This window comes from Diabrotica undecimpunctata, chromosome 1, assembly GCF_040954645.1.
Source record: "Diabrotica undecimpunctata isolate CICGRU chromosome 1, icDiaUnde3, whole genome shotgun sequence".
Classification (NCBI taxonomy): domain Eukaryota; kingdom Metazoa; phylum Arthropoda; class Insecta; order Coleoptera; family Chrysomelidae; genus Diabrotica; species Diabrotica undecimpunctata.
The window spans coordinates 120710562-120736725 of NC_092803.1; the positions used below are offsets into that span (position 1 = coordinate 120710562).

At 34.5% G+C, this 26164-nt stretch overlaps 2 protein-coding genes across 4 annotated transcripts in view; both read left to right on the forward strand.

Moving 5' to 3' along the window:
- Window positions 1-228: 228 nt before the first annotated feature.
- On the forward strand, window positions 229-1353 carry LOC140434802 (uncharacterized). The gene has a single exon (XM_072523325.1). It carries the CDS (start codon window positions 229-231, stop codon window positions 1351-1353), a length of 1125 nt encoding a protein of 374 aa, XP_072379426.1.
- A 2855-nt stretch (window positions 1354-4208) lies between these two features.
- The window catches only part of GrlHz (Gustatory receptor-like Holozoa), a 75580-nt gene continuing 53624 nt past the window's right edge, over window positions 4209-26164 (forward strand). The window contains exons 1-2 of one of the 3 annotated variants that reach the window (XM_072519009.1): window positions 4209-4371; window positions 4450-4528. In XM_072519009.1, the coding sequence (XP_072375110.1) occupies window positions 4355-4371; window positions 4450-4528 (96 nt within the window). In that variant the 5' untranslated portion in view covers window positions 4209-4354. Of the gene's footprint in view, window positions 4372-4429; window positions 4529-16876; window positions 16963-26164 lie in introns of those variants that run through there. The other 2 variants (XM_072519016.1, XM_072519015.1) reach the window with 2 other exon arrangements.

A 26164-nucleotide genomic window follows, 5' to 3' on the forward strand; every position in this document is an offset into this window, starting at 1 on the left:
GACCTCTTATCTCGGCGCAAGCTTTCAGATCAGGCCAGATCCTTCTGGCCATCTGGACCATCATTTCTACTATATCGATCTAGCGATTGGTTTAAACATAGCTCGTTTGAGCCTATATTCAATCTCCCTGAAGAAAAGAAAAGAGTTAATGTATATACCAAAACTCAGGAAAATTGTTGGATCGAATATATAAACCGATTCTCATCATTCACTAAACTTATAAAATCAATGGCGTACATACGTAGGTTTGTGTACAATGCCCGACATAAAGACCGCTTATCTGGTCATTTGTCTCCTAAAGAATTGCAATACTCCAGACTATTCCTAATAGGTCAAGTTCAAGCCATTTTCTTCAAGTCCGAAATACTATCGCTAACGCAAGGTCGATTGTTACTTAACAAGCAAATTGCTTCACTGAATTCCTTCATTGACAGGTCTACATTACTTAGAGTAGGTGGTCGACTCAAGTATTCGGATGTACCCTTTGATCAACGACACCCCCTACTGCTCCCTGCGCGTAATCACTTCACTACACTGTTGCTCACCTCAAAGGATCAGCGTCTGGGACATGCAGGATCTCAAACCACCTTAAACAATGTCCGCTTAAGATATTGGCCCCTTGACGAACTTAAGTGTGTAAAACGTATAATACACTCATGCAACACTTACTTTAGGTTTAATGCCATCGCCTCAAACCAAATTATGGGAGATCTCCCTCGTGAACGAGTCACATCAAAAAGACCTTTCGAAAACTCAGGAATAGATTTTGGAGGCCCCTTTTGCATACAGTCCTCTTCCTTGAGAAGTTACATAGCATTGTTTGTACGCTTAGCTACCAAAGCAGTCCATTTAGAAGCAGTGTCTGACCTCACGACAGACTCCTCCCTGGCTTGTCTTAAAAGATTTATAGCTAGACGTGGTATCCCATCCATTATCGACAGTGACAATGGAACTAATTTTGTGGGTGCAAATAACCATCTCACTCTTCTTAGAAAACATTTCTCAACACCGCCTCATGTGTTTCACGAGTTCCTTGCTTCTCAAAATATCACTTGGAAATTTATTCCTCCCAGATCCCCACACTGGGGTTCATTATGGGAAACCTCAATTAAAAGTGCTAAGTCACTTTTGATTAAAATCACCGGTAACTCTGTATATACCTTTGAACAATTCTGCACTATTCTTGCTCAAGTAGAGGCCGTTCTTAACTCTCGCCCTCTATTCCCATTGTCTACTGATCCATTAGACCTACAGCCTCTTACTCCAGGACACTTCTTAATAGGTGCTCCCTTGTTATCTTATCCAGAGGTAGATATTTCATACACTCCGGATAATCGACTGAAGCGCTGGTAGCAGTGTACTCGAGTTCAGCAACTCTTTTGGAAGCGTTGGACCTCGGATTACCTAAATCAGCTTCAAAGCCGACCCAAATGGATTCACGTAACTCCTAATATTAAAGTCGGCGATTTAGTATTGGTTAAAAACCTTGACTACCCTCCCTTATAGTGGCCACTAGCTCGGGTGACCGAAGTTTATGAAGGAAAAGGCCACAACGTTCGAACAGTTTAAGTTCGCACGAAAAGTGGAACGTTCATTCGTCGTATCACTAAACTGATCCCTTTACCGCCAGATGAGACTTTAACGCATGTTCTTGATCCTTCTTCCGCCTTATAGTAAAAGTAAGGCTACAAGAACTAGACATTTCTCTGGGGGGCGACGGTCGGCGACGGTCCAAAACCACAGTATATTCATAAGCAATATACTGTGCCAAAACCCCTGTCTGTCAGAAACTCTCGCGGAAGAAACATGGTGCTTTAATAACAAAACAAAATTTGTGATTTGATTCTCAGAGCGTGTCTCTCTCTCAAGTGTTTAGCAATAAGAAAATTTGTCTCCGCGATTGTGAAACTAATAACAAAGAATGTCTATATTCTTCGCTAATAACTTTGTGTAACCACGTATATTGGCACATATAGTACCCACCTGGTTGTGTTACCTATAATAGGTACGTAGAGAAATGAGAAATAAAAGTTAGTTGTAAGCTACTAGCAACTACTGGTATTCTTATTACTATTAAACTTACTACTATTAAAATAATACAGTCCACTCAAAAACCCAGAGAATACCGGCGGTATAAGTTAGTAGAAGATTGAAAGCATTCAATATATATATATATATATATATATATATATATATATATATATATATATATATATATATATATATATATATTGCTATGATTGTTTATTTTGACTTTAATCTTAGTTTATTGAGCCAATAAATTATTTGTTATCAAAAGTAAAATAAACTCCTTATATTACCTGTGATCGATGGATTCAAAGATTTTCTAGTTGTCTTTTATTGGGATAGAGAAAAAAGGATAAGAATAAAAAAAAATATTATATTACAAAAATTTACGTTTCTTTATTTTATATGAAAGAATAAAACAATTATCAAATTCTGTCGTTATCTTATCAATCAGCATACAAGAAAATAACTCAAATTTTTATAATAATAAGATTTTAAATCTACATACATTTATATTACGTGAAAACCAATTTTACTTAAATTTTTCGTTACTTAAAAAAAGAAACAACAAAACTTTAAACTTTTGATTAGCCTACCAAAACCTTAGTTCTTAAATTTGAATGCTAATAACCATGATGTCAAAACCGACCCTTCACAGATATAAAATTCAATTGTACAAACACTTACAGCTTATTTTCTTGTTGAGTTGTATGTTGGAACATACCCAGAAAAGTCCAGTCTCCTCAACGATGTGATCTCTCCTCTTTGGCATCCCGGCTCCTTCCTAACGTCTCTGCAAACCTCCTGCAGACTACACAAAGACACCTGATTCACTTCTCCAAACTCAGCTACTTATTTATGACACAAGGACCTCCTTTTGTCAACTTGATGCCGTAAGAATACTTCACATATACTTTACAAGATGCCCACGGTAGATACAAGGACCTCTTTTAATCTACTTGTTATCTCCTTCTGCAGAACTATTCACTTCTTTTCGTTACGCCGGTATCCAAACTCACGAACCACACTCTATCTTGAGACAAACGACTGTTTCTGTCAATGACCAAATTATAACTAACTCCTCCGGTCTCCTGATCGGCTCACAAATTCCCATTTAAAAACGACCGTCCAATCAAAAGCTCAAATTGTGTCTACCATGATTTTGGAAAAGCCTAATTTCGGTTTCAGAGAAAAACTAAATAGCTTACTTTAAAATTGGTTTTGTCAATACACAATTTATACATATTTCAAAAGATTAGAATATGGTCATTTAATACTCGACTATACAAACAATGAAAAGATTAACTAAGACAGGTAAAATGTCTTCTAATTCTAAACAAAGGTTTTGTGTCGAGTGACGTCACAATCGTCACTCGACACTGAGGAGTAGGCAGATTGAGACCTCAGTGCCGAGAGACAGTTCTTGCAATATAGAACACGATACTGGTACGTCTCGAGTGAGGGGAGTAGGCAGATTGAGACCCCGAACTCGAACCGAACCGTATCACTCTTGATAATGGCTCCAAAATGGGTGCCGAAACGTCGAGTTTTAAATTCTCAACGCGGTTCTTCCCGAGAACTCAGTAATTTTCATATATATATATATATATATATATATATATATATATATATATATATATATATATATATATATATATATATATATATATATATATATATAAATATACATATATATTGAATTATCACGAAGAAATTTCTTTCTAGTGTAATCATAATTTGCCATAATATACTATTTGCCTATAATATAGGGGATTACTAATGATAAGTAAACCAAATAAGAGTACTTACTTATGTTATGTAAATGTTAGTACTATAATTTAGCTACGATTTTGGTGAATACCGTATTTTACTCGAAAGTTAACTAATTTGAAGTAGGATTTTAGGATGAAATAATGAGAATTTTAGATTGATCCATACGTCATTGATCACATCAAGATATGTACCATCGAATAAAATTAACGATTTTTGTTGTGAGGACATCTAACAATATTGTTTTCAACTCTCACACGTCTCTGTTTTTATCGGGATCTAGGAAAATTTTGGAACGAAATAAAAATAAACCACAAAAATAATGTTTTTATGTTGAAAATTTTAATAAAATAAATAATAAACCGTTAGGTTCAGTATCTCTGGGTGTGAAATAGAATTGTACACAGAGATTTAATGTTGTCCGATAAATTAAGGTTATCACTAAAGAGTATTGCAAAAAAGCATATTAAATGTTTCTTTCATTTCGAGTTGGTCACTTGCAAAAACACCATGTACTTAATATACATGTGTTTGTATTAAATCATTGTTTTTTAAAATGTATATTACGCATAGGTAACATTGTTTTTTGATGAGAAAGATGAACACTGTTATTGTTTTTTGATATTTGTAGTTTTAATAAAATTGTTACAGTTCCGATAAGACCGTTAAAGTCAAGGATATGTTCCCGATGGCCTCGGAGCAACTTCTAACTTCAAGTTCAAGTCTAGAGGTATGTGATATTTTATATATTTTAGCTCAAAACAAAGAAATAGATGATATCGGAAGTGTTTATTTTTATATGCTTTAAAATTTGAAACATAAATAGCTGATAACTATTACATATGATAAAGTATATTATTTATATGATTTTCTAAATATTTATTTTTATTTCTACTAGGGGAAATAGGGAATGAATATTCTATAAATTATACAATTCCATTTATTCTTGTTTCAAGTCACGGTTCTTTGTTATATCATCGGATAAAAGTTTGTATTTGGATGTTTGACTTCTCCTTGGGCTTGTTATGGTCGTTATTTTAAATGTTAATTGAGCTCTAAGATTCCATTCCTTGTTTCATATTTTTGGTATTTTTCATGTGTTCGTCCTCCTTCTTTATCTTGATATCTAAATGTTCTTCTGGCAATATTTCTATTTCTTGTTTATAATGTGTCTTTTTCTTTCCGAAAATAGTACCCTGAATCCTTTTGTATTATATAATTATATAGTATTATACAGAACGCTAATATCTTATCAACTAAAACTAACTGATATAAATAGGGCTTATATAAATACAAATACAGGGTTCCAGAACTTCAGAATAGTCCATCTCTATCGTCGCTATTATGAATGCCTCGTCGGTTGCGTCGTATGTTCTGGAGATCCTCGTCTCGAAGATTCTGGTCTACGCGTCATCATTCTAAGTGATGCAACCGTTATATGGGGTATGTCGAAATTAGCTCCTTTGTTACACTGCTCCCTTCTTAAATCTGAGCGTCCCGATCAGCAACTCCATATGTAGACCCAGAATACAGACGCAATACTTCTGACACTTTACTTTTAGGTACAATCAACTGAAGCTTCGATTTTGTACCATCATCGTTTTCAAAGGTGCTATACAGAAGATCATGCACTAATGTTTTGCCAGGGAGGTCTCTCACCTTGACGCATCCAATCCAATACTTTATACATGGATTATCTGATTGGGCGTCTTGTAGCTGTTGAGGTTGCCATTGATCATTAATAACGGTGGTTTGTCTCAAGAGGCAAAGAAGTTCCTCTAATTTAAAACAGTGATTACGATTTGCTCTGCATGGCCATCTCAAATGGGCATCAGCATTTAAGTAAACTTTTCCAGCCCTGTGTTCGATCTCGTAATCATACTCTTGTAATCGTTCTAACCATCTTGCTATCTGGCACTCTGGATTACGGAATTGTAGGAGCAATTTTAGAGCGGCGTGACCTGTTCGAAGAAGGAACTTCGAGCCTTACAAGTATTTATGGAAATGCAAACCTTCACTATGCCTAACAATTCTCTCCTGGTGACGCAATAGTTTATTTCTGGTTTCGACAAAATTTTGCTAAAGTAAGCAATAACTTTTTCCTGTCCATCCTGGATTTGGGAAAGAACAGCTCCTATTGCACTGTTGCTGGCATCGGCATCCAAAACAAATTTTCCTGCCCGTCTCGGTTAGCTTAAAATCGGTGCACTGATTAGAGCCATTTGTAGTTGTTTGAAAGCTTTTTGACACTCTTCACTCCATGTATATTCTTTGCCTTCTTCTGTTAAATTTGTTAATGGCTTGGAGATGTTGGAAAATCCTTTGAAAAAACGTCGGAATATGTACATAGACCAAAGAAACTTCTGATTTTGTGTTTATCTCTTAGTTGTGCTTTGTACACTTGTTGTAGATGGGCATCTCCGTAATTGTCTAGTGGAATGAACAAGGTCTGGTAACATTTTTTTTGACCATTAGGAATCGATCTTAGGATATAAGTAGCATCACCTCGTAAAGCAGCAGTCAAAGAAACAGCCAAGAAGAAATCCCATCAAATGGTGACAATTTGAATCTCATATGATGTGCTGTTTTGTTTCTCGGCGATTTTTCTTTTACTATAGGATCTAAAACTACTGCATTAACTGGTGGTAACATTTACGTATCGGTTATCATGCTTTCTAACTGTTTGATATTCTCTTTTACCTTATCGAACGGTCTAAAAACTTCTGCAAATTTCTCATTGTTCTGTCTACATACTTTTTTAGTTATTTGAAAAGTCTCGTCAAATGTCCTAGAAACATTCTCGAATTTCTCGTCGAATCTTTTGGAAACGTTTTTTGTTAAAACTGCTTCTTCTGCTGACTGAAAGTGAAATATCTATGGGTCATCTCCATTCTTGTTGAGAACATCCTTCAGTCCTTGAAGTATCTTCTTGGACCCGCTACAGTCCTCATTGCGTTCTTCTAGTTGCTCACGCAACTGTTTCACTGAAGTTTCTAGCAGCATCTCTGGTCAGGCACACACGTACTTTCCAAATGTTCTTTCTAACAAAAATCACTACCGAACTACGCGGATGTTCAAATCTTCTAGAAACATTTTTGAATTTCTCGTTGAATCTTTTGGAAACGTTTTTTGTTAAAACTGCTTCTTCTACTGACTGAAAGTGAAATGTCTCTGGGTCATCTTCATTCTTGTCGAGAACATCCTTTAGTCGTTCTTGAAGGATCATCTTGGACCCGCCGCAGTCTTCATCGCGTTCTTCTAGTTGCTCACGCAACTGTTTCACTGAAGGTACTAGCAGCATCTTCGGTCAGGCACACACGTACTTTCCAAATGTTCTTTCTAACAAAAATCACTACCGAACTACACGGATGTTCGCGGAAAAACCCCACACGAACCGAAAAGTCTTAGATACAAACCCATTAACGCCTAATAAGAAACTAGCTTGGAAAAATGGTAAACAATAAAAAAATGTGATGTTTGGGTTACATTTATTATATCTATTCAGAAAAATATATATTTTTTTTCAAAAACATTGCGAAATACAAGGGCGTCCTCAAATGGGGATGTTAGGTATTTGTATGGTATTTTTCAAAACATTATTTTCAATACACATTGTTTTTTCACACTTTTTGGATGTCCACCTTGCCTTCATATGACACACAGAACACTTTAATGTTTTTCCAGTTTTCCCGGAAAATGAAAGCCTTTGGTGACTTTAATGATGGAACCAGCTTTTCTTTTTCTTGTTCCAGTTGTGTTCTTGAAGTGACACCATCTTTCAAATAACTACGTACTATATGACGACGGAATTCTAAATAATCTATCACATTTTCAGTAGAAATTTGATGAAGTTTCCAGGCATTAGTCATGATCATGTCAAGAAAGTACGTAAATAAAACCCACCACCAATTTTTACCTTTTATACTTATTCGATATAACGATATATACTGATCATGTGCATCTACTTCACCCAATTAAGGAATTAAACAATTTTAGCTGTACCACATTTTCTTTTGATTTTGATGCTCTGGACCACCGTTTTACGTGACATTTATGTGGTTTAATTGTATCACAATTGGATAACATAGAACAAGCACTACTATCATACCATTTCATACACTCAATTACTAGACATTTTTGCACACGATTTTCTCTTACAGTTCCTGTCGCCGTTATATTTTTTTTGATATATCATTAGTTGATATGTCGTGTCATAATAAATTCTTATATCTATGTCAAATCTGACTGGCTTCCCTCTAATAAATTGTTTTGTTGGGTTATGGTCGAAATATTTCATGGATTCGTCTATAAATATATCTTTATGCAATATTACCCAATAAAGGAAGAAGAAGAGGAAATATAGCTTTATGGAAACATCCCCACTGGCAGAATTTTTCTATAATTTTATCTGCTAATGGTCTAATTTTGGTGATTTTAGAATCACCTATTTTGGCACTATCCGCTAGATGAAAAAATGTTTTTATTTCTAATTACCTGTCTCTGTTCATAGCGTTGTAAGCATAGGAAACTCCTAGGTTCTCATCTAATGACCAGTATAACCTTTCATGTAGTAATCTGTTGTATCCAGTTAGATATAATAATGCAAAAAAGTTTGCATTTCGTTTGGAGATATTGTAAAAGGGTGATTATTTTTTTTTTGTCGTAAATTTAAAATTGACTGGTCACAAATTTATGTAATAATTTCTTCAGTAAGTAATTTTTCAAAAATTTGAATTGGTCATAAAATTCCTCAGAGTTTCTTTAACGCTTTTCTTCTCCTCTTCAAATTATATATTTACTGTTGTAGTAGTAGATTGAAAAAGGTTTTAACCCACTTGGATTTTAAAAAATTAGCATATTTCTTGGAATGTTTCCACCTTGTTTCCACCCGAAACTTCATCAGAAGTTCTTACATCTTCTGGTTCATCATGAGACTTAAGAGAAGTTTCTATAGTTCCAGGAATTTCATTTGGAATGTAATTTGGATCTTCTAGAATATCATCATCAAGTTCTTCGGTATCTGTCAGTTCATACAAATTTGGTGGCAGAACACACAAATCAATATTCTCCAGTTGTTCATATTCCTTATTATTAACTTATTCCAAGGCTTGTTAACATTTTTGGAACCATAAAATATTGTAGGATCTAGGATAGGTAGATATTTGGAATAGTCTGTGGACTTCTAATTTCTCCGGTATAAAACTTTTAAAATATATATTTTTTTCTTAATGGAAAAATGTTTTTTAATCTGTAACTACACCTCTTTAGAAACTCGTGTAGTACCAAGCACTATACAGTACCTGGGCAAATTATTAGGCCAAGCAAGGAAAAATTTACTATATGAAGTTATTTCTCTCATAATTATGAATATATTTGAAAAAAAATTACTGTTTTGTTCTTTTTTGCGAATAATAACTTTTAGGTAATTAAACTGTACTAAAAAAGTTAACAAAAAACTTTTATTTATTAAAAAAGCATAATTTTTACAAAGTAGGGATAAATGTAATATTTTGTATGTTGCCTTTGGTTGCTAAAAGAGCTTGAACACGTCGAGGCATGCTCTTGATATAGGCTTGAATAGTTTCCTGGAGGTGAGGATTATGATTCCACTCATATATGAGCGTTTCAAATAACTCCCTTTTATTAGTAGGTAATGTTTTTTTTTTCGCAATCTCCCTTTTCAGTAGTTCCCACCCATTCTTAATAGCGTTCATATCAGGCGAGTTGCCTGGCCAGTCAAAAACTTTAATTTTTTTTTTATTTAAATAAGCATTCCTGCAGCTGTGGCAAAAGTCTCTTCTCGAGTACTTTCCGGTACTGGTCTTGTCTCATCGTGTTTTCCACCACGTAGAGACGGCCTGTACCTTTGCCGCATACCACAGATCAGACCATGACGGTGAGTGTTTGATGGTGGGCACAATGCAGTCGAACTTGTATTTTTCGTTGGGACATCACCGAACAAACTTCGTTTTATCTGTCAAAACTTGAAAAACGGATTCGTCCGAGAAGCACACCCGAAATCAACAACATTTTTAGGAATGCTCATGTTTTTTTAGTGTTTAATATTGATATTCAAGCAAAACAACACAAATATACCTTTTTCCAGTCTTCCACTGTCCAGTTTTTGTATTTTTGTGGCCATTCAAAACATTTCTTTATCATAGCCGGAGTAACCCTTCACTTTCGAGCTGGTGTCCTAGCTACCAGTTTGTTTTCGGATAAGTCTCCGACGAACTGTTCTTTCTGAAACACAAATTTCTTCACCTCTTATCTCTTTTCTCCCTCCAAATATCTCTTATGTTGCGATCAGTCCTAGGAGTAGTCACACGATGTCTTCCGCTGTGACCCTTACGCTTTGGATCCAAACTGACTCCAGACGCAATTTTCTGTTTTAGATTCCTTACAGAACGTCTTGATACTCCTACCATTGCTGCTATTTCATTTTGAGACATTTGTCCAGGTTTTAGGAGTCTAAATACTTGGCCTACTCGTTTTGGTGACAGATCAGCGTTTTTCCCCATCTAAAAATGTATAATGCCCTTAATTATACCAATAATTTCACTGCATATGTTTATAATCTAAAAAAAGGGTAAATCACTCACCTCTGCAATAAAATTTCAGGTCAAAACCGTTTAGAAATGTTCACGGACAGTATTTGAGGTTATAATTCACACTAGTTGGAGGAGACACAATAATAAAATTCACACTAGTTGACAGGACGCAATGCTGTCAAGAAATGGTGGATAGGGCGCTGTTGCCAACGTTAAAATAGTACAATAATGTTACCATACTATATTAAATAGGAGTTCGCCAGGGAGATGTTATCTCACCAAAGATATTGACACTTGGACTTGAAGACGTGTTCAAAGACATTAACTGGGCAGATAAGGGAGTAAATGTTAATGGAAGAAAACTGAGTCATTTAAGATACGCTGATGACATTGTAATATTCGCTACAAGTTTCGAAGAACTACAGACCATGATGACGCAATTATTTCAAGCTTCGGAAAAAGTAGGTCTTAAGATGAACTTGGAAAAAACAAAAATAATGACAAATACACCGAGCATTCCAGAAATAACATTGAACGACATAAATTTAGAAACAGTAATCGAATACATCTACCTGGGAGAGATAATGAAAATTAACAAAGAAAATCAAACTGCCGAAATTACCAGAAGAATAAGGTTAGCGTGGGCAGGATTTGGAAAACTGAGTTGGATCTTGAAAAGCACTAAAATAGAACAGTATTTGAAAACCAGAATTTACGATCAATGTATCCTCCCTATACTCACGTATGGTTCACAGACGTGGACACTCACCAAGTCCAATATGGATAAAATAGTAAAAGCACAAAGAGCGATGGAAAGATCAATGCTCGGGGTGAGACTTATAGACAAAAAACAAACAAATGGATTAGAAGCAAAACGAAAGTAAAAGACGCAGGAGAACATGCTGCCAAATTAAAATGGAGCTTCGCAGGACACAATGCCCGACTGAAGGATAACAGATGGAACCACGAAATACAACAGTGGAGGCCATGGTTAGGAAAGAGAAGCAGAGGAAGACCACAAATGAAATGGGCTGATAATATTAAGAAAATCGGAGGACACAACTGGAAGCAAGTGGCGCAAAATAGAAGACACTGGATTGATTTGGGGGTGGCTTATGTTCAAAGGTGGATTACTGAAGGCTGAAGAAGAAGAAGACTATATTAAATGTTGCTATTCGAAAAAATAATAACATTCCTGTTGATAAAAATTATTAAGTTTAAAAAATGCAAATTTTTAATGCTTGGCATAATAATTTGGCCAGGTACTGTATAATCACAACTGGTTGGCTGGCAAACTGAAGCCAGTTACTACACTATTTATCTTGAAGACAGAAACCATGACAAATAGCCCAAAACATTTTTAAATTAAACAGAATGTTATTTTTATAGGTGTCCTCAAATGAGTACGGTTGGCGTTAATGGGTTAAGAAAGTATTATAATCGTCAACATCCAATTCTAATTCATCAATGAAAATTTAAAATTAAATAAAAAGGAAGTTGCCGAGAAATGAAGTAAACGTCATAACATTGTCTATATCGTTATGAAATACCATAACAGCCTTAACACCTCCTCCTTTTTCCTCCTTTTAGCCGTGGTTTATTTTATGTATCGGCCTAAGGATAAGGATAAGTTATTAATTCGAAACCCTGAAATTGGTCGTCAAAATAAACACTTTTATGGATTATGAGTTAGACTTCAATATATTGTTGCTTCTATTTAAAGTAAGTCAAATTCGCGTAAATTGGGGTATAATTTCGTATATGTATGTATATTAATTATTTTTAATTGGCAGCGTAAGCTAAAAAGTAGCAATTTACACAAAAATGTCTTTTTTTAAAAGCTTCGGATATATAAATATAAAATCGCCTAACCAAGTTATTTTGTTGAAGAAAGGTTCATAAAATCTAACAAAGTAGTTTGACGACTCAAATTTTTTTTTCTCCCGCAAAATTTCCTCATAGTAGGCTAATAATTTTTTTTATTCTTTGTCTTGTAGAAGAAATGCGCTCTTTGTTATAGTCTGTATTTTATAAAATTTGTAATCCCTTTTCAATTAAACTGAGGCATTCAATCCAGTTTCCAACCGTCATTTGATCCTCAGTTTGAACAGGATCCAAACAATCAAGCTTTGCATTTTTATGAGTTATCATCAATTATCAGCTCCTGATTATGAGAATCCAACAGTTCTTGAACGTCATCCTGACGTTTTTTCCTGACATCATTGAACGTTTTTTGTGAAATTTCATTCCAAGATTTTCCAATGATTTTCACTGTATCTAAAACGTTGAATTGTTTCCAAAAGTCTTTAAGGCTTAGCTCGTTGTTTTTCTTATAATCTTACTTGTCTGGTGTAATAAGCTTTGAATATGTTAATGACTTCCTGGTTGTATTAGCTGGTAAAAATTTAACTGTCACACGTGGGTCAAAACTAGTTAAAGTTGCAGGAGGATGATCTAGTGTATTGTCGATGATTAGCATCACTTTAAATGAAATTTGTTTAGATTGACAATAACGTTCGACTTCAGGTATGAAATGATGACCAAACCTATCCTCAAAAAGGGAATCTGTCACCCAGGCTTTACGATTAGACTTCCAAATTACAGACAAGCCAGATGAATTTGGTTTTGTTGGTGTTGCCATATCATCATTTTGGCTTTACAACCCTGTGTGGGTCCTAGCCTCCCCAAGAATTTTTCTCCAGTCGTCCCTATCCATCGCCTTCCTCCGCCAAGCACGTATTTCCATATTTCTCATGTCTTCATCGATGTTATCTAGGAATCTTGTTCTGGGTCTTCCTCTTCTTCTTTGACCAATAGGTCTATCAAGGAGCGTTTTTCTAGCTGGGTCGGTTTGCTCCATCCGCATAACATGGCCTACCCACCTTAGACGTCCTATCTTTATGTGTTTTACGATATCTGGTTCCTGGTATATCCTATAGAGTTCGAAGTTGTATCGTCTTCTCCAGACACCATTTTCATTTACCGCTCCATAGATGCGCCTTAGTATTTTTCTTTCGAAACATCCTAACATGTTTTCATTACTTTTTGTTAAAGTCCAGGTTTCTGAACCATATGTTAGGACTGGGCGTATTATTGTTTTGTAGAGTTTTACTTTTGTATTTCTTGATATAACTGTAGATTTAAAAAGGAGATTAAGCCCAAAATAGCATCTATTAGCCGTGCAAATTCTGCGGTTTATCTCTGCGGTAGTGTCATTTTCAGTATTGACGAGCGTTCCCAGGTATACAAATTCGTTAACTGCTTCGATGACGTCATTTTCTATAACAAGTGGCCGTAGTGTTTGTGGTTGCGTACCTATTTTCATGTATTTTGTTTTGTTGGTGTTTATTATTAAACCCATTTTTGTAGCCGCTTCCTTTAATGCTACGTACGCCTCTCGTGCTGCGTTTTCCGTTCTCCCAACAATATTGATATCATCAGCATATGCTAAGATTTGCACAGATTTGTTATATATTGAACCGGTAGTTGTGATTTGTGACGTACGTATTACTTTTTCCAAAGCTAGATTGAATAGTATACAGGAGAGTGGGTCTCCCTGACGTAGCCCGTTATTTGTTTTAAAAGGTTCAGAGAGTTCCCCCTGGATTCGTACTTTGCATTCAACTTTTTCAAGGGTTAGTTTGGTTAAACTTACCAACTGATTTGGTACTCCTAGGTCTATCATTGCTCTAAACAATTCTCTTCTATTTACAGAGTCGTAGGCTGCCTTGTAGTCTATAAATATGTGGTGCGTGTCTACACCGTATTCCAGTGTTTTCTCTAGAATTTGTCTTAGGGTTGAAATCTGATGAATTGTTGATTTACCACCTCTGAAACCAGCCTGGTATTGTCCTATTATTCGCTCTGCATATGGTGCCATACGATGGCATAGTATATTGGAGAATATTTTATACGCTGCATTTAGGAGCGTAATTCCTCGATAGTTAGAGCATTCAAAGATATCACCCTTTTTGTGTATGGTGCAAAGTATTCCAATATTCCAATCATTGGGAAGGGACTTCTGTATCCATATTTCTTTTATAAGCTGCTGTAGGGCTATTATGATATCGTGGCCACCTTCTTTATATAATTCCGCTGGGAGATTATCTATTCCGGGTGATTTGTTTCTGGCTAGTTTGTTTACAGCGTCTTTAACTTCCAGGATCGTTGGTGGATCCTCCTCCCTCTCGTCTGCTCCGCTTACCTCGCAGCTTTCGTCTTCCGGGTTTTCTTCTTCCTCTATATTAAGTATCTGGTTAAAATATTCCGTCCATCGGTTTAGTACGTCTGTTCTTGTTGTTAAGAGATCGCCATTTAAACTTCTACATTGATTTGTGTTTGCCTTAAATTCTTTTCTGTTGATGTTAACTTTCTTATAGAATGTTCTGAATTCTTTCTCTCTGTTGAGGTTTTCTATATATTGAAGTTCCTTTTTTAAGTGGTTTCGTTTCTTCATTCTGTGTATTTTCTTTTCTTCTCTTCTCTTTGTCTGGTAATTCTCTATACTTGTTCTAGTTCGGCGGGTAAGCATTTTTGCATAGGCTTCATTTTTTTTCTGTGTTGCGTCTTTGCATTCATCGTCAAACCAGTGATTTTTTCGGGTACAAGTTTCTGTTCCTATTTCATCTTGTGCTGCTGACTCAATATCTTCCCTTATCCTGTTCCAGAATGAGTCTATATCTCTCTGGTCTTCTTCGCCTAGACTTTGATTCCTTAACCTATTGGTAACATTTTCCCAGTACTGTTTTGCAACAGTTGCATCTCTCAGCTTCTGTACATTCCATTTCTTTCTATTTATTTCTTTTTCTTTGTTGGAGTTTGAAATTCTAGCCCTTAGTGTTGAGATCACTAAACAATGGTCTGAGTCTATGTTTGCGCCTCTATAACTTCTGCAGTTTATTATGTCCGTTCCGTGTCTTGAATCTATTAAGATGTGATCAATCTGACTAGTTGTTCTTAAATCAGGGGAGGTCCAGGTTACCTTGTGTATATTCTTGTGTTCAAAATAGGTGCTAGCGACGGTCATGTTCAGTGCTGCTGCTAAGTTTATCAGTCGTAATCCATTATCGCTACTGATGTTGTGTAGGCTATGCCTTCCTATAGTCGGCATAAAAACATGCTCTCGTCCTATTCTTGCATTCATGTCACCTAGCACTATTTTAATGTCATTTTTGGGGCATCTTCTGTAGGCTTGTTCTAGGTCTTCGAAAAACTGTTCTTTAATGTCTTCTAGTTTGTCGTCGGTCGGGGCATGTGCATTAATTAAACTGTAATTAAAGAATTTACCTTTTAAGCGTAAATAGCACATTCTTTGACTGTAGGCTTTAAAATCAATAACTAGGCCTTTTGTTCTTTGGTTTACTATAAATCCCACTCCATCTATGTGTTGGTTTTCATTGCAGCTGTAATATATGGAGTGGGTTCTCTTATCAAGAATGCCTGTTCCCGTCCATCGCATTTCCTGCAGTGCCAAAACATCTACTCTGTACATGTTCACTATGTCTAGTAGAGATGCGAGTGCTCCAGCTCGGTACAGGGTTCGGGTGTTCCATGTTCCTAATCTTAATTCCATTTTTCGTTTGCAGTGTCGTCGTCGTAAGTTCCGTCCGGCTAATAGTCCTTGAGGTTCCGTAACATATGATTTTTACAGGAAGAGGTTGTTAGCCTCTAGCCTAACCCCCAACCTGGAGGGCCAGGGACTCTGTTGGGTTGCCATGCCAGTCTGTTTTGGTTCACGGGTGGTATTTTATTTCCCACCTACCCGCCAGTCCTAGGACTGGTTAGGGCGTTCCCCTATCCACCACCTGGGGACGCGTCCGATGGGCGACAGACAACATCCACACGGGGTGTTGCCATATTCTTTTACCATTACTTTTAATTTCTCTGTACAACTATGCCAATTACAGCGACTTTTGAATCGGCTAAACCCACCGTAAATAGCTTTAAACTCTTCATCTTATCATAGCTCATCTTGGGAGCACACTGTGTTCTAATCAATAGGAGCGTTTTTCACAATTACCTGATTATCACCCCATAATTTTAACGTTGTTTTTATCTCGGCAGTAATAGCGTGACCTTTAGGAACGATGGTTGAATTTAAAGATTGTGCACTTTTCACAGCTTCGAGAATGTTTTCTTTGCCCTTTATAATTGTTCTGGCTGTCGATTCGACAGATCAAACTTCTTTGTTAATTCACAAAATTTAATTTTTGTATTAAAATCTGTTAAGTTGGGGTAGGGTAAGTCGAGATATTACTGTATTTTTATGTTTGCTCTATATTTTTACAATAAATACTACAGTTCATTGTTAAGTATCGGTCAAATCCATTAACTAAAAAAATACTGCCAAGTTTATCTGATATGCATTTCAGTTTTTTTTTTTTTCTATATGGATGTAACAATAATTTTCGTTCTCCCCTATACGTAGTTTATTTTGTAAACTCTTTTAATTGATTGAATTAGTAATATGTAGATTTCGTCATTCGGTTTGTAATTATGATAAAGTATCCGAATCCACTCTTATTAGTAGAACATTTGGTTAGTATGATGAGTTGACAAAATGTTTAACTGTTTGAAAATGTTTTGTGACAGTTATGACTCGGATTCAAGTGAGGTAGTGTTTCTATTTATTATTTATTTTAAGCTCACTCTGTACCATTATGTGGGTATTTATATTTCGGTAATGTAGGTATAGTTGATGGTTTATCCTCATTACGACAGATCTTCACATTTAAGAAGTATTATGCACAAAGAAAATATTCTACCCACTAAATTTGTAATACAATAATTATTCTTATTACACTGTTATTGAACTTTCTTACTAGATGATACAAGCAAATAAAAATAAAATATAAAATTTATAAAAAATACGTTTCTTAAAGAAATAATTTCCAGAGAAATGATCAAAACTGCGATTATAATTTAATAAGATATAAATACGTTTTGATATAGTGTCTACACATGTATCAATATATAATATTACATAATTAATAAGAACCAAATTAGGTAATGACAATTGATTGAAAAAATTGAATGTATCCCCAATAATGGAACTATAAATTTTATCTACAGAGAACATTTAATTTCACACACTTAAATTGATTATTTTTATAAACAACATTTTGGTTTAGCGATGAACTTTTCTTCGTCTCTTTATCATCTTAGCAGTCTATCATCATCAGTAATGCCTAATGCTGTAGTCCTAGTTAATCTTCCCCAGTTGGTTTCACCCGTCGTTCCTGTCCATTGTCAACCGTTATCAATTTCTTCTTATTCTTTTTGCAATGGCTCTATAGCCCAAATTAAATCCTTCATCATCATTAGACTTCGGCAAATATGCATATTGCATATTTTGCATATTGTGCATATTTTATGCAAATATTTCATATTTTGGCATATTTGTATAAAAGTTTGCATAAAGTGCATAAAAGTTCAGATTTTTATACTGTATTTGAAAATTTTTAAACATACCAATTTATTTCAATTCTTGTATAAAATTTTGTAGTCATTTTAATCAAGAAATGATCTAAGTACGTAATCTCTACAGGTACAAAACATTTACAATTTCAAAGAAGATCAATTTAAGTAGCCCTCAACATTCTTAGAAAGTCTCGGTCACTGAGGCATTCAGTTATTGGATAATCGCTAAGGGTTCGCTCATTTGCATTTTATGATCTAATCCCCAAATCTATCTACAATTTATTGTATCTTAACAGCAGGTAAACGGCTAATAGTTTTATTCCTAATTTAGGGATTTTCCAAAATCTCCCAGTTTATTGAATTAGGTACCTAAACATTTCTAATTTGATGCTCAGATTTGTAAATCATTTTTGTTTTGATATTCAAAGCGTAAACACTCGTTGTGCGTAACAAAAAGGAAGATTGTGATTTTATAATGCCTAAAACAACCAGTGCTTCAACTTGGATTAAACCTTATAAAGAGCTGTCTATGGATATGGGAAAAATCTACTGTTCAGTCTGTGGCAAAATTGTAAGTATCTAATATTTTCTATTAAATATCTAATATTTCATACATACAGGGTGTTCCCAAATGACACTTACAACGTTTGACTGTAGATACTTCTCGAAAAATTGAACAAAACGATATAGTTAATGAGGGGTCAAACTTATTTACTTTTCGAGATACAGGGTGTTAAAATTAAAAAAAATTAAATTCTTTTAGTTAATAACAACAATAACTTTAAAACCAATAAACGTATTTACTTGAAATGTAGTACTCGTAGGTTGTTTTTAAATGAAAAATAGCTTCCTTTAGTGAGAAAAAATTGTCCATGGTACAATACAATGGTGTGTATTTAGAAAAATTTTTCACCTTTACTTTTTTTTATGAAGTCAGCTATTACAATTACACACATTACAGCTACACAATTATTTTTATTGTAATTGAATTAACAAAAAAAAAACTTTTGTTGAATTTTAAAATAAGTTATATGATGTACTAATGGTTAGTAACAAAAACTAATTTGTGGATTAATACTGCATTTAAAACACTTAGCGAGTGTTTTTTTTTCCAAACCAGTTATTTGATTAACCAAAAACACCTTGTATATTTTTATATTTTAAAGGTTGGGTTAAAATAAAGGTTTTTATTTTTATTTATAGATAGCATGTGAGAAGAAATTTCAGATAGACCAACATGTAAGAACTGCTTCACACATTGCAAAAAAAGGAAAAATAGGAGGAAAACATCAAACTTCAATGGCTAAATGTTTCCAATCTACTTCAAAAAAATTAGATGAGCAAGAAACTTTTAATGAAGACTTGTGTCGCGCATTAGTGTCTGCAAACATACTGCTTTCAAAATTAGCAAATGTAAATTTTAGTTCGTTTCTAAAAAAATATTGCAAACTTAATGTTCCAAGTGATCGGTCTCTAAGAAGAAATAATGTGAACGGGCTATACTCGTCGGTGTTAATTAATATTAAGGAAGAAATTGCAGATAATTATTTTTACATATCTGTAGACGAAACCACTGATTCCTCAGGAAAGTATATTGCTCATTTATTGATTGGTGTTCTTAAAGAAGATACCTTACCAAAATCTCATCTTATTTCATGCCAGCAACTTGAGAAAACAAATGCTTTAACAATTTCGCGTTTTATACAAGAAACATTAGCAACTTTTTTTCTTCCGACAACTATTCCTTCTGATAAATTACTGCTTATTTTATCGGATGCTGCTCCTTATATGGTGAAAGCAGGACAAAATTTAAAAATATTTTTCCCAGATTTAATACATGTTACTTGTGTAGCGCATGGATTAAACAGAGTTGCAGAGGAAATACGAAAAAAGTTTCCTCTTGTAAATACCATGATATCCAGTGTCAAAAAAGTATTTCTTAAATCTCCTATAAGAATTCAACTTTATAAAGAAATGCTACCTAACATTCCTCTTCCACCACAACCTATTTTAACGCGATGGGGAACATGGTTAGAAGCAGCTAATCTTTATGCAGATCATTTTGTTAAAATAAAGAACATAATTGATACGTTAACAGATGAAAGTTCCCAATCTCTTTTGGATTCTAAACAAACTTTTCAGAGTAACTTGCTTCAACAAGAACTTTCATTTATAAAATCAAATTTTAGTTTTGTTCAAAAAACAATTACTCAGTTAGAATCACCAAAACTGTCATTGTTCGAAAGTACAGCATTGATAAAAGAATTTGCGTCATGTTGTCGGAACGTTAGAGGTAATATTGGAAAGGATATTTTAAAAAAATTTGAAGCTACTATGGAAAAAAATAAAGGTTACCATATTCTTTCTGAAGTAGTCAGTGTTCTAGCTGGAAATATTTCGGAAACAATTAATTTAGAACCATATGTTTTGGTTAGTTTGAAAAATGCTCCCGTTACATCAGTTGATGTTGAACGAAGTTTTTCCATATATAAATATATGTACTCAGACAGAAGCCACAAGTTTTTGTTAGAAAATTTTGAACACCACTTGGTCATTTATTGTTACCATAATTCTAAATAAGTTTATTTATACTTAAAAATGATGTAGTTACTTAAAATAAATGTAAATCTTAATGAATAGTAGGAAATATTTAGTTATGTACACTTTTTTTTTTAAATAAAATTGTTACTATTTTACGATTTTTTTATTTATTTGTATGCATATTTTGTAAAATATTTGCATATTTTCGGGTAAACACGTGCATATTTATGCGCATATTTTCTACATTTTTATTTGCATATTTGCCGAAGTCTAATCATCATCATTCTGCCTTTACAACCCTACGTGGGTCTTAGCCTCCTCAAGAATTTCTCTCCAGTCGTTCCTATCCATCTCCTTTCTCGGCCAAGCACGTATTCCCATATTTCTCATGTCTTCATCGATGTTATCAAGGAACCTTGTTCTAGGTCTTCCTCTTCATCTCTGACCAATGGGTCTATCAAGGAGCGTTTTTCTAGCTGGGTCATTTTGTTCCATCCGCATTACATGCCCTATCCACCTCAGACGTCCTATCTATGTTTTACGATATCAAGTTCCTGGTATATTCTATAAAGTTCGAAGTTGTATCGTCTTCTTCACACTCCATTGTCATTCACTGCTCCATATATCCGCCTAATACTTTTCTTTCGAAACATCCTAACATGTTTTCATTATTTTTTGTTAGAGTCCAGGTCTCTGAACCATATGTTAGGATTGGGCGTTTTTTAGTTTTGTAGAGTTTTATTTTTGTATTTCTCGATATAATTGTGGATTTAAGGAGGAGATTGAGCCCAAAACAGAATCTGTTGGCCGTGCAAATTCTGTGGTTTATCTCTGCGGTAATATTATTTTCAGTGTTAAGTGTTAAGGGTGAATTGGCGAGGTTCAGCCGCGTATAAGATGCACCGACGGAACTCTGAAGATACCTGACCTTGTCGCACAGCAGGGTGAGCGGGTAATTGTCATGGACGTTGCCGTCAGCTGGGAGGGTCCTGAACCCCTAAGTACAGCGGCTGCTAATAAAACAGCGCTGTACACTGAGCCTCGATTCCTTCAGACCATCTAGACCCGATATCCAGGGAAACAGATTTGCATGGTACCTTTAATCGTGGGAGCTCGCGGAACATGGTGTCAGTCGAATTCTCGTCATTTTATGAGGTCCTAACATAAATGACTTATGAGTGAATTATAAATGTTATGAGTATAAATTTTATTTTCGAGTATTCATATCGGCTTCTTCCTATCGTGGGATCTACATTCGTCTAGTTAGGATTTTACCTTATGACTTCGTAGATGTTTGTGTTGTCTTTTCATGTCTGTGAATGTCCCATTTTACTTTTTATTTACATTATATTACTATTTTTCAAACTTTATGATAACACCTTTTGTTATCTTACTGATTTTTCTATGCCCGCGATATGCGTTTGGCGTTGTTTACATTACAGGGGGGGGGGGTGGTCGGATCTCGTAGGATTAAATCTGGCCAAACATCAGGCCAAAAAGGGCCATACGCTGCTGGTTTTCCGGATCGGAACGGGGAGGAACAGACCAGCAGGATTAGGCCGGTTTTCGGATGGCGGGGGTTTGGTTGCGTGATGATCGTAGCCACCCAGCCGGCATCGCTTGACGTTGTTTTCTATAACAAGTGGTCGTAGTATTTGTGGTTGCGAGTTTATTTTCATATACTTCGTTTTGTTGGTGTTTATTATTAAACCCATTTTTGTAGCTGATTTTGTAATGCTACATACGCCTCTCGTATGTAGCATTAAAAACTCATTTTCCGTTCTCCCAACAATATTGATATCATCAGCATAGGCCAGGATTTGCACTGGTTTATTATATATTGAACCAGTGGTTATGATTTGTGACATACGTATTACTTTTTCCAGAGCCAGATTGAACAGTATACAGGAGAGAGGGTCTCCCTGGCGCATCCCGTTATTTGTTTTAAAAGGTTCACACAGTTACCCCTCAATTCGTACTCTACATTCAAATTTTTCAAGAGTTAGTTTTGTTAAATTTACCAACTGATTTGGTATTCCTAGCTCTTTCATTGCTTTGAACATTTCTCTTCTATTCACAGTGTCGTAGGCTGCTTTGTAGTCTATAAATATGTGATGAGTATCAATGCCAAATTTCAGTGTTTTTTCCAAAATTTGTTACAGGGTTGCAATCTGATGAATTGTCGATTTACCACCTCTGAAACCAGCCTGCTATTTTCCTACTATCCGTTCTGCATATGGCGCCTTGCATATGCTTAAATCCTTAAGCCCCGCACCGTAAATGTTTAAAAGGTCTTCTGTACTGCATTTTGTCATCTAGGGCTCTAGGGCTTCTTATCCCATATTCGTTAAGCGGCCCTAAATTCGTCCCCGAGTGCAGGTAATAATAAATAATCCTACCCTCAATTTGTAGTTCTGTTAATTATGGTACTATAAATCTACAACTAAACTTATCCCCGAGCAATGGATTACAATTTTCAGAATATTTTAAGACGGTCGTACCTAAATTCGTCCTCAGGTTAAAACTATTCATTTGGCTAATTTCCTATCCGAAGTAATACACACAAATTGATCCCCGAGAAGAACAGGTACAGAAAGTAAACACAAAAATTCGTCCCCGTAACAAAAAATCATTTTTTAATGTACAGAGTGGGCTATACGATATAACTTTCAGTCTGCAAGCAAATATTTGTTTTTATTGGACCCGAAATAGAAGCAATAGATGAAGACTTTTACGTAGTACAGATATTTACACTAATGAACTTCCACGGTTTTAGAAAGTAGAATTCTTTTTAGATTTTTTTTTCTTTTTTTGTTTTTGAAAGTTTCAGTATTTATTTATTTTCATTTAATAGGTACATAAAAGTTGATGTTTTAAAAGGTTACTTTTATTAGATTTTTTGTATTTTTCTTTTAAATAATTGTATCAAAATAATTCATACCAATATTTACAATAAAATTATAATATAATATCAAAATATTTAAAATACTTAGTAATACAAAACATGATATATTACAAATTAAGAATTACAATAATTACTACTATTACTAGATACAAATTCTGAGTTACATTTATAAAAATAATTCCATTTTTATATTCTTCTATTTTATTAGGAATGTACTGTGTACGTCTCCGAACAGCTGGATCACGTATTCTTGAATGTTCTGATAAACTTTTTATTTTTATATATTTATCTACTTGAAATTGTTTTAAAATTTCAATAAAATTCAAAATTGATAGGTGCGTAGAATAGAATCTCGTATTCAATTTTGCGTGGAAAGATTCACATGCACTAGTGCTCTTTTCTATATTGTTATTAAATTCAGCCCACAAACTGAGTGGAAAACGCAATCATCGAAAATTTAATTGGCCACTAAATAATCGGAAAGTCAATTAATAAGCCATAAAATGGAGCAACAAAACAGTTTGCTTTGACGAAAGAAAGAGTGAAAGAAACCAAATGTTTGGTTGAGTTAAGTAGTATTGCGATGAAAAATTGACAGTTATGAAAACTAAAAAAAAAATTAAAGAATATGAAGGAAAAGATCTAAATAAATGATGATATGACCAAAGTAGCAAGAGATATACAAGCAATATTCAGGAACTATGCAAAGAACGAAAGACAAAAAGAAAGCATGTTAAGATTGGATTTCAAAAGATATTTATCGACAATGAAATATCTAAATGGAATCGAGAAAAAGACAGTCTGGAAAAAATAAGCAAAGATAGTTAAAAAAAACTAGCAAATAAAATAGAACGTGACAAAGCAGCGGTAACGACAAATGAGAAAACTTAAAAAAATTAAGATATAATAAATGTATCGGGGATCAAAAAAAGAAAAGAAAGGATATGGTGTTAAACCTCTATTTATGAAAGATCAAAATGGAAAAGTCTAATGGATGAAAAAGACATTCTAAATAGATACATAAGAGGAATATTTCTAACATTTGCTGAGTGGACAATAAAATCTGAAAGTAAACTTGGCGAGTCTTCTACAGCTGGCGCCGTTTCTTGAATATCTCTCCTAATGTCTACTTTCCTAAACCTATCAAGTCTATTGTGCTGGCAACATCGTCTTCAATAGTTCATTTCCATTCCCTTATTTTGATTTGTTTTTTTTTATTGATTTCCCAAACTTTTACATTAAACCCGTACAACCCAACTTTTTATTATTGTTTTATAAATTCTTCTTTTATTTTTTTGTTGATATTTTATTATTCCACAATAGTCCGTGTGGCTAGTGGCTGATCTTGCTTGGCCAATCTTAGAATGTATTTATTCGTTACTCCCTGATTTTGATGTTATTTGGACTCCCAAGTATTTGAAGATTTCAGTTAATTGTATAGTTCCCATTTGAATTGGTAGGCTTTCTGATTTTTCTCCTGTAACTAAATACTCGATTTTTTGTATATTAATTGTAAGGCCCACTTGATGTACTTCTCCTCCATTTTTTAAGGATATAGTCTATATCGCTCTCGTCTTTAGCTAGAATGGCTTGATCGTCAGCAAAGTGTATCGTGTATAATCACTCGTCTTCGATTGGAATGCACATATTGCAGCATTTGCATCTCCACACTGAGAGCGGCTCATTCAGATATATTTTAAAGAGTCTAGGTACATACTATGCAGCAGCCTTGCTTTAGACCCTTGCTAATAGGAATTTCTCTAGTTAATTTGTTTTCAGTTTTAATGTTTATCATCATATTTTTGTAAAGCTGTTGTACTGTTTTTATTTTTATTTATTTATTCCTTGTTTATCCACTGCTATCCAGAGCATTGAAAGTGGTACACTATTATATGCCTTTGCCAGATCTATAAAGACTACATGAGTAGAAAGGTTGTGGGCTACTCTTTTCTTAATTACCTGCTTTAGAGAAAATATGCTGTCTATACATAATGTGTTTACACGAAAACCACTTTGTTCTTCTACATCTATCATCTCATTTTCAATTTTATTTTTTAATATTTTTCCATAGAGTCTTGAAAGTGAAGTTATGATACTTAGCCCCCTGTAGTTTAAACAATTCTTTTTATCTCCTTTTTTGGAGATATATGTGCTTTTGTCGTGTCCTTTATAGAATATAAATTCATCGTATTCCACCTCATATGTTGTTGTAATTGTGTTGTGAATTGCTGTCTTGTTTCAGTCAGAAGTTGTGAGTAATGTTCGATCCAAGATCTTTCTTCTATTAAATCTATTCTACTCACTTCTTTTCTGTTTGTTCTCAGGTTTTTTACCATTTTCCATGCTCCTCTTGATCTTGTTGACCCCATATATTTGTTTTTTGGAAACAGGAAAACATTTTTTGCTTTAGTTACTAGAATTTTTTACTTCTCTGTTTGATATTGCGTATGTTCGTTTATCATCTGGGTCAGTTGTTTGCAGCCACTTCTGATATGCTTGTTTCTTGTTGTGTGCTAGATTAGCGATGTCATTTGTCCACCATAATGGAGTATCCTTTTTGTTTCTTTGGATCGTGCCGAGTACTTCATAAGCTGCTTCATTGACTTTTATTTATTATTTCTTGGTATGTATTCTTGGCTGAGGAGTAGATCAGGTTTGTTAATTTTTGGCTAAGTCGTAACTTATATAAAAATGATGTTGAGTCGTTTTTTGCAGTGCATCAATATTGTATTTGGGTGGATTCATTTCTAGTGGTTTTCCGTCGATACTGTAGGTAATATTTTGATCTTACCATATAGTGGTCAGTTCCGCACTCCGGGCCTCTTAACACTCTTACGTCGTTGACTTTGTATGTGTTTTTCTTGTTTTAGGATAACATAATCTATAATTGACTTGGAGTTTCTCGTTGGTTGGACCCAGGTATACTTATGTATATTTTTATGACAGTATA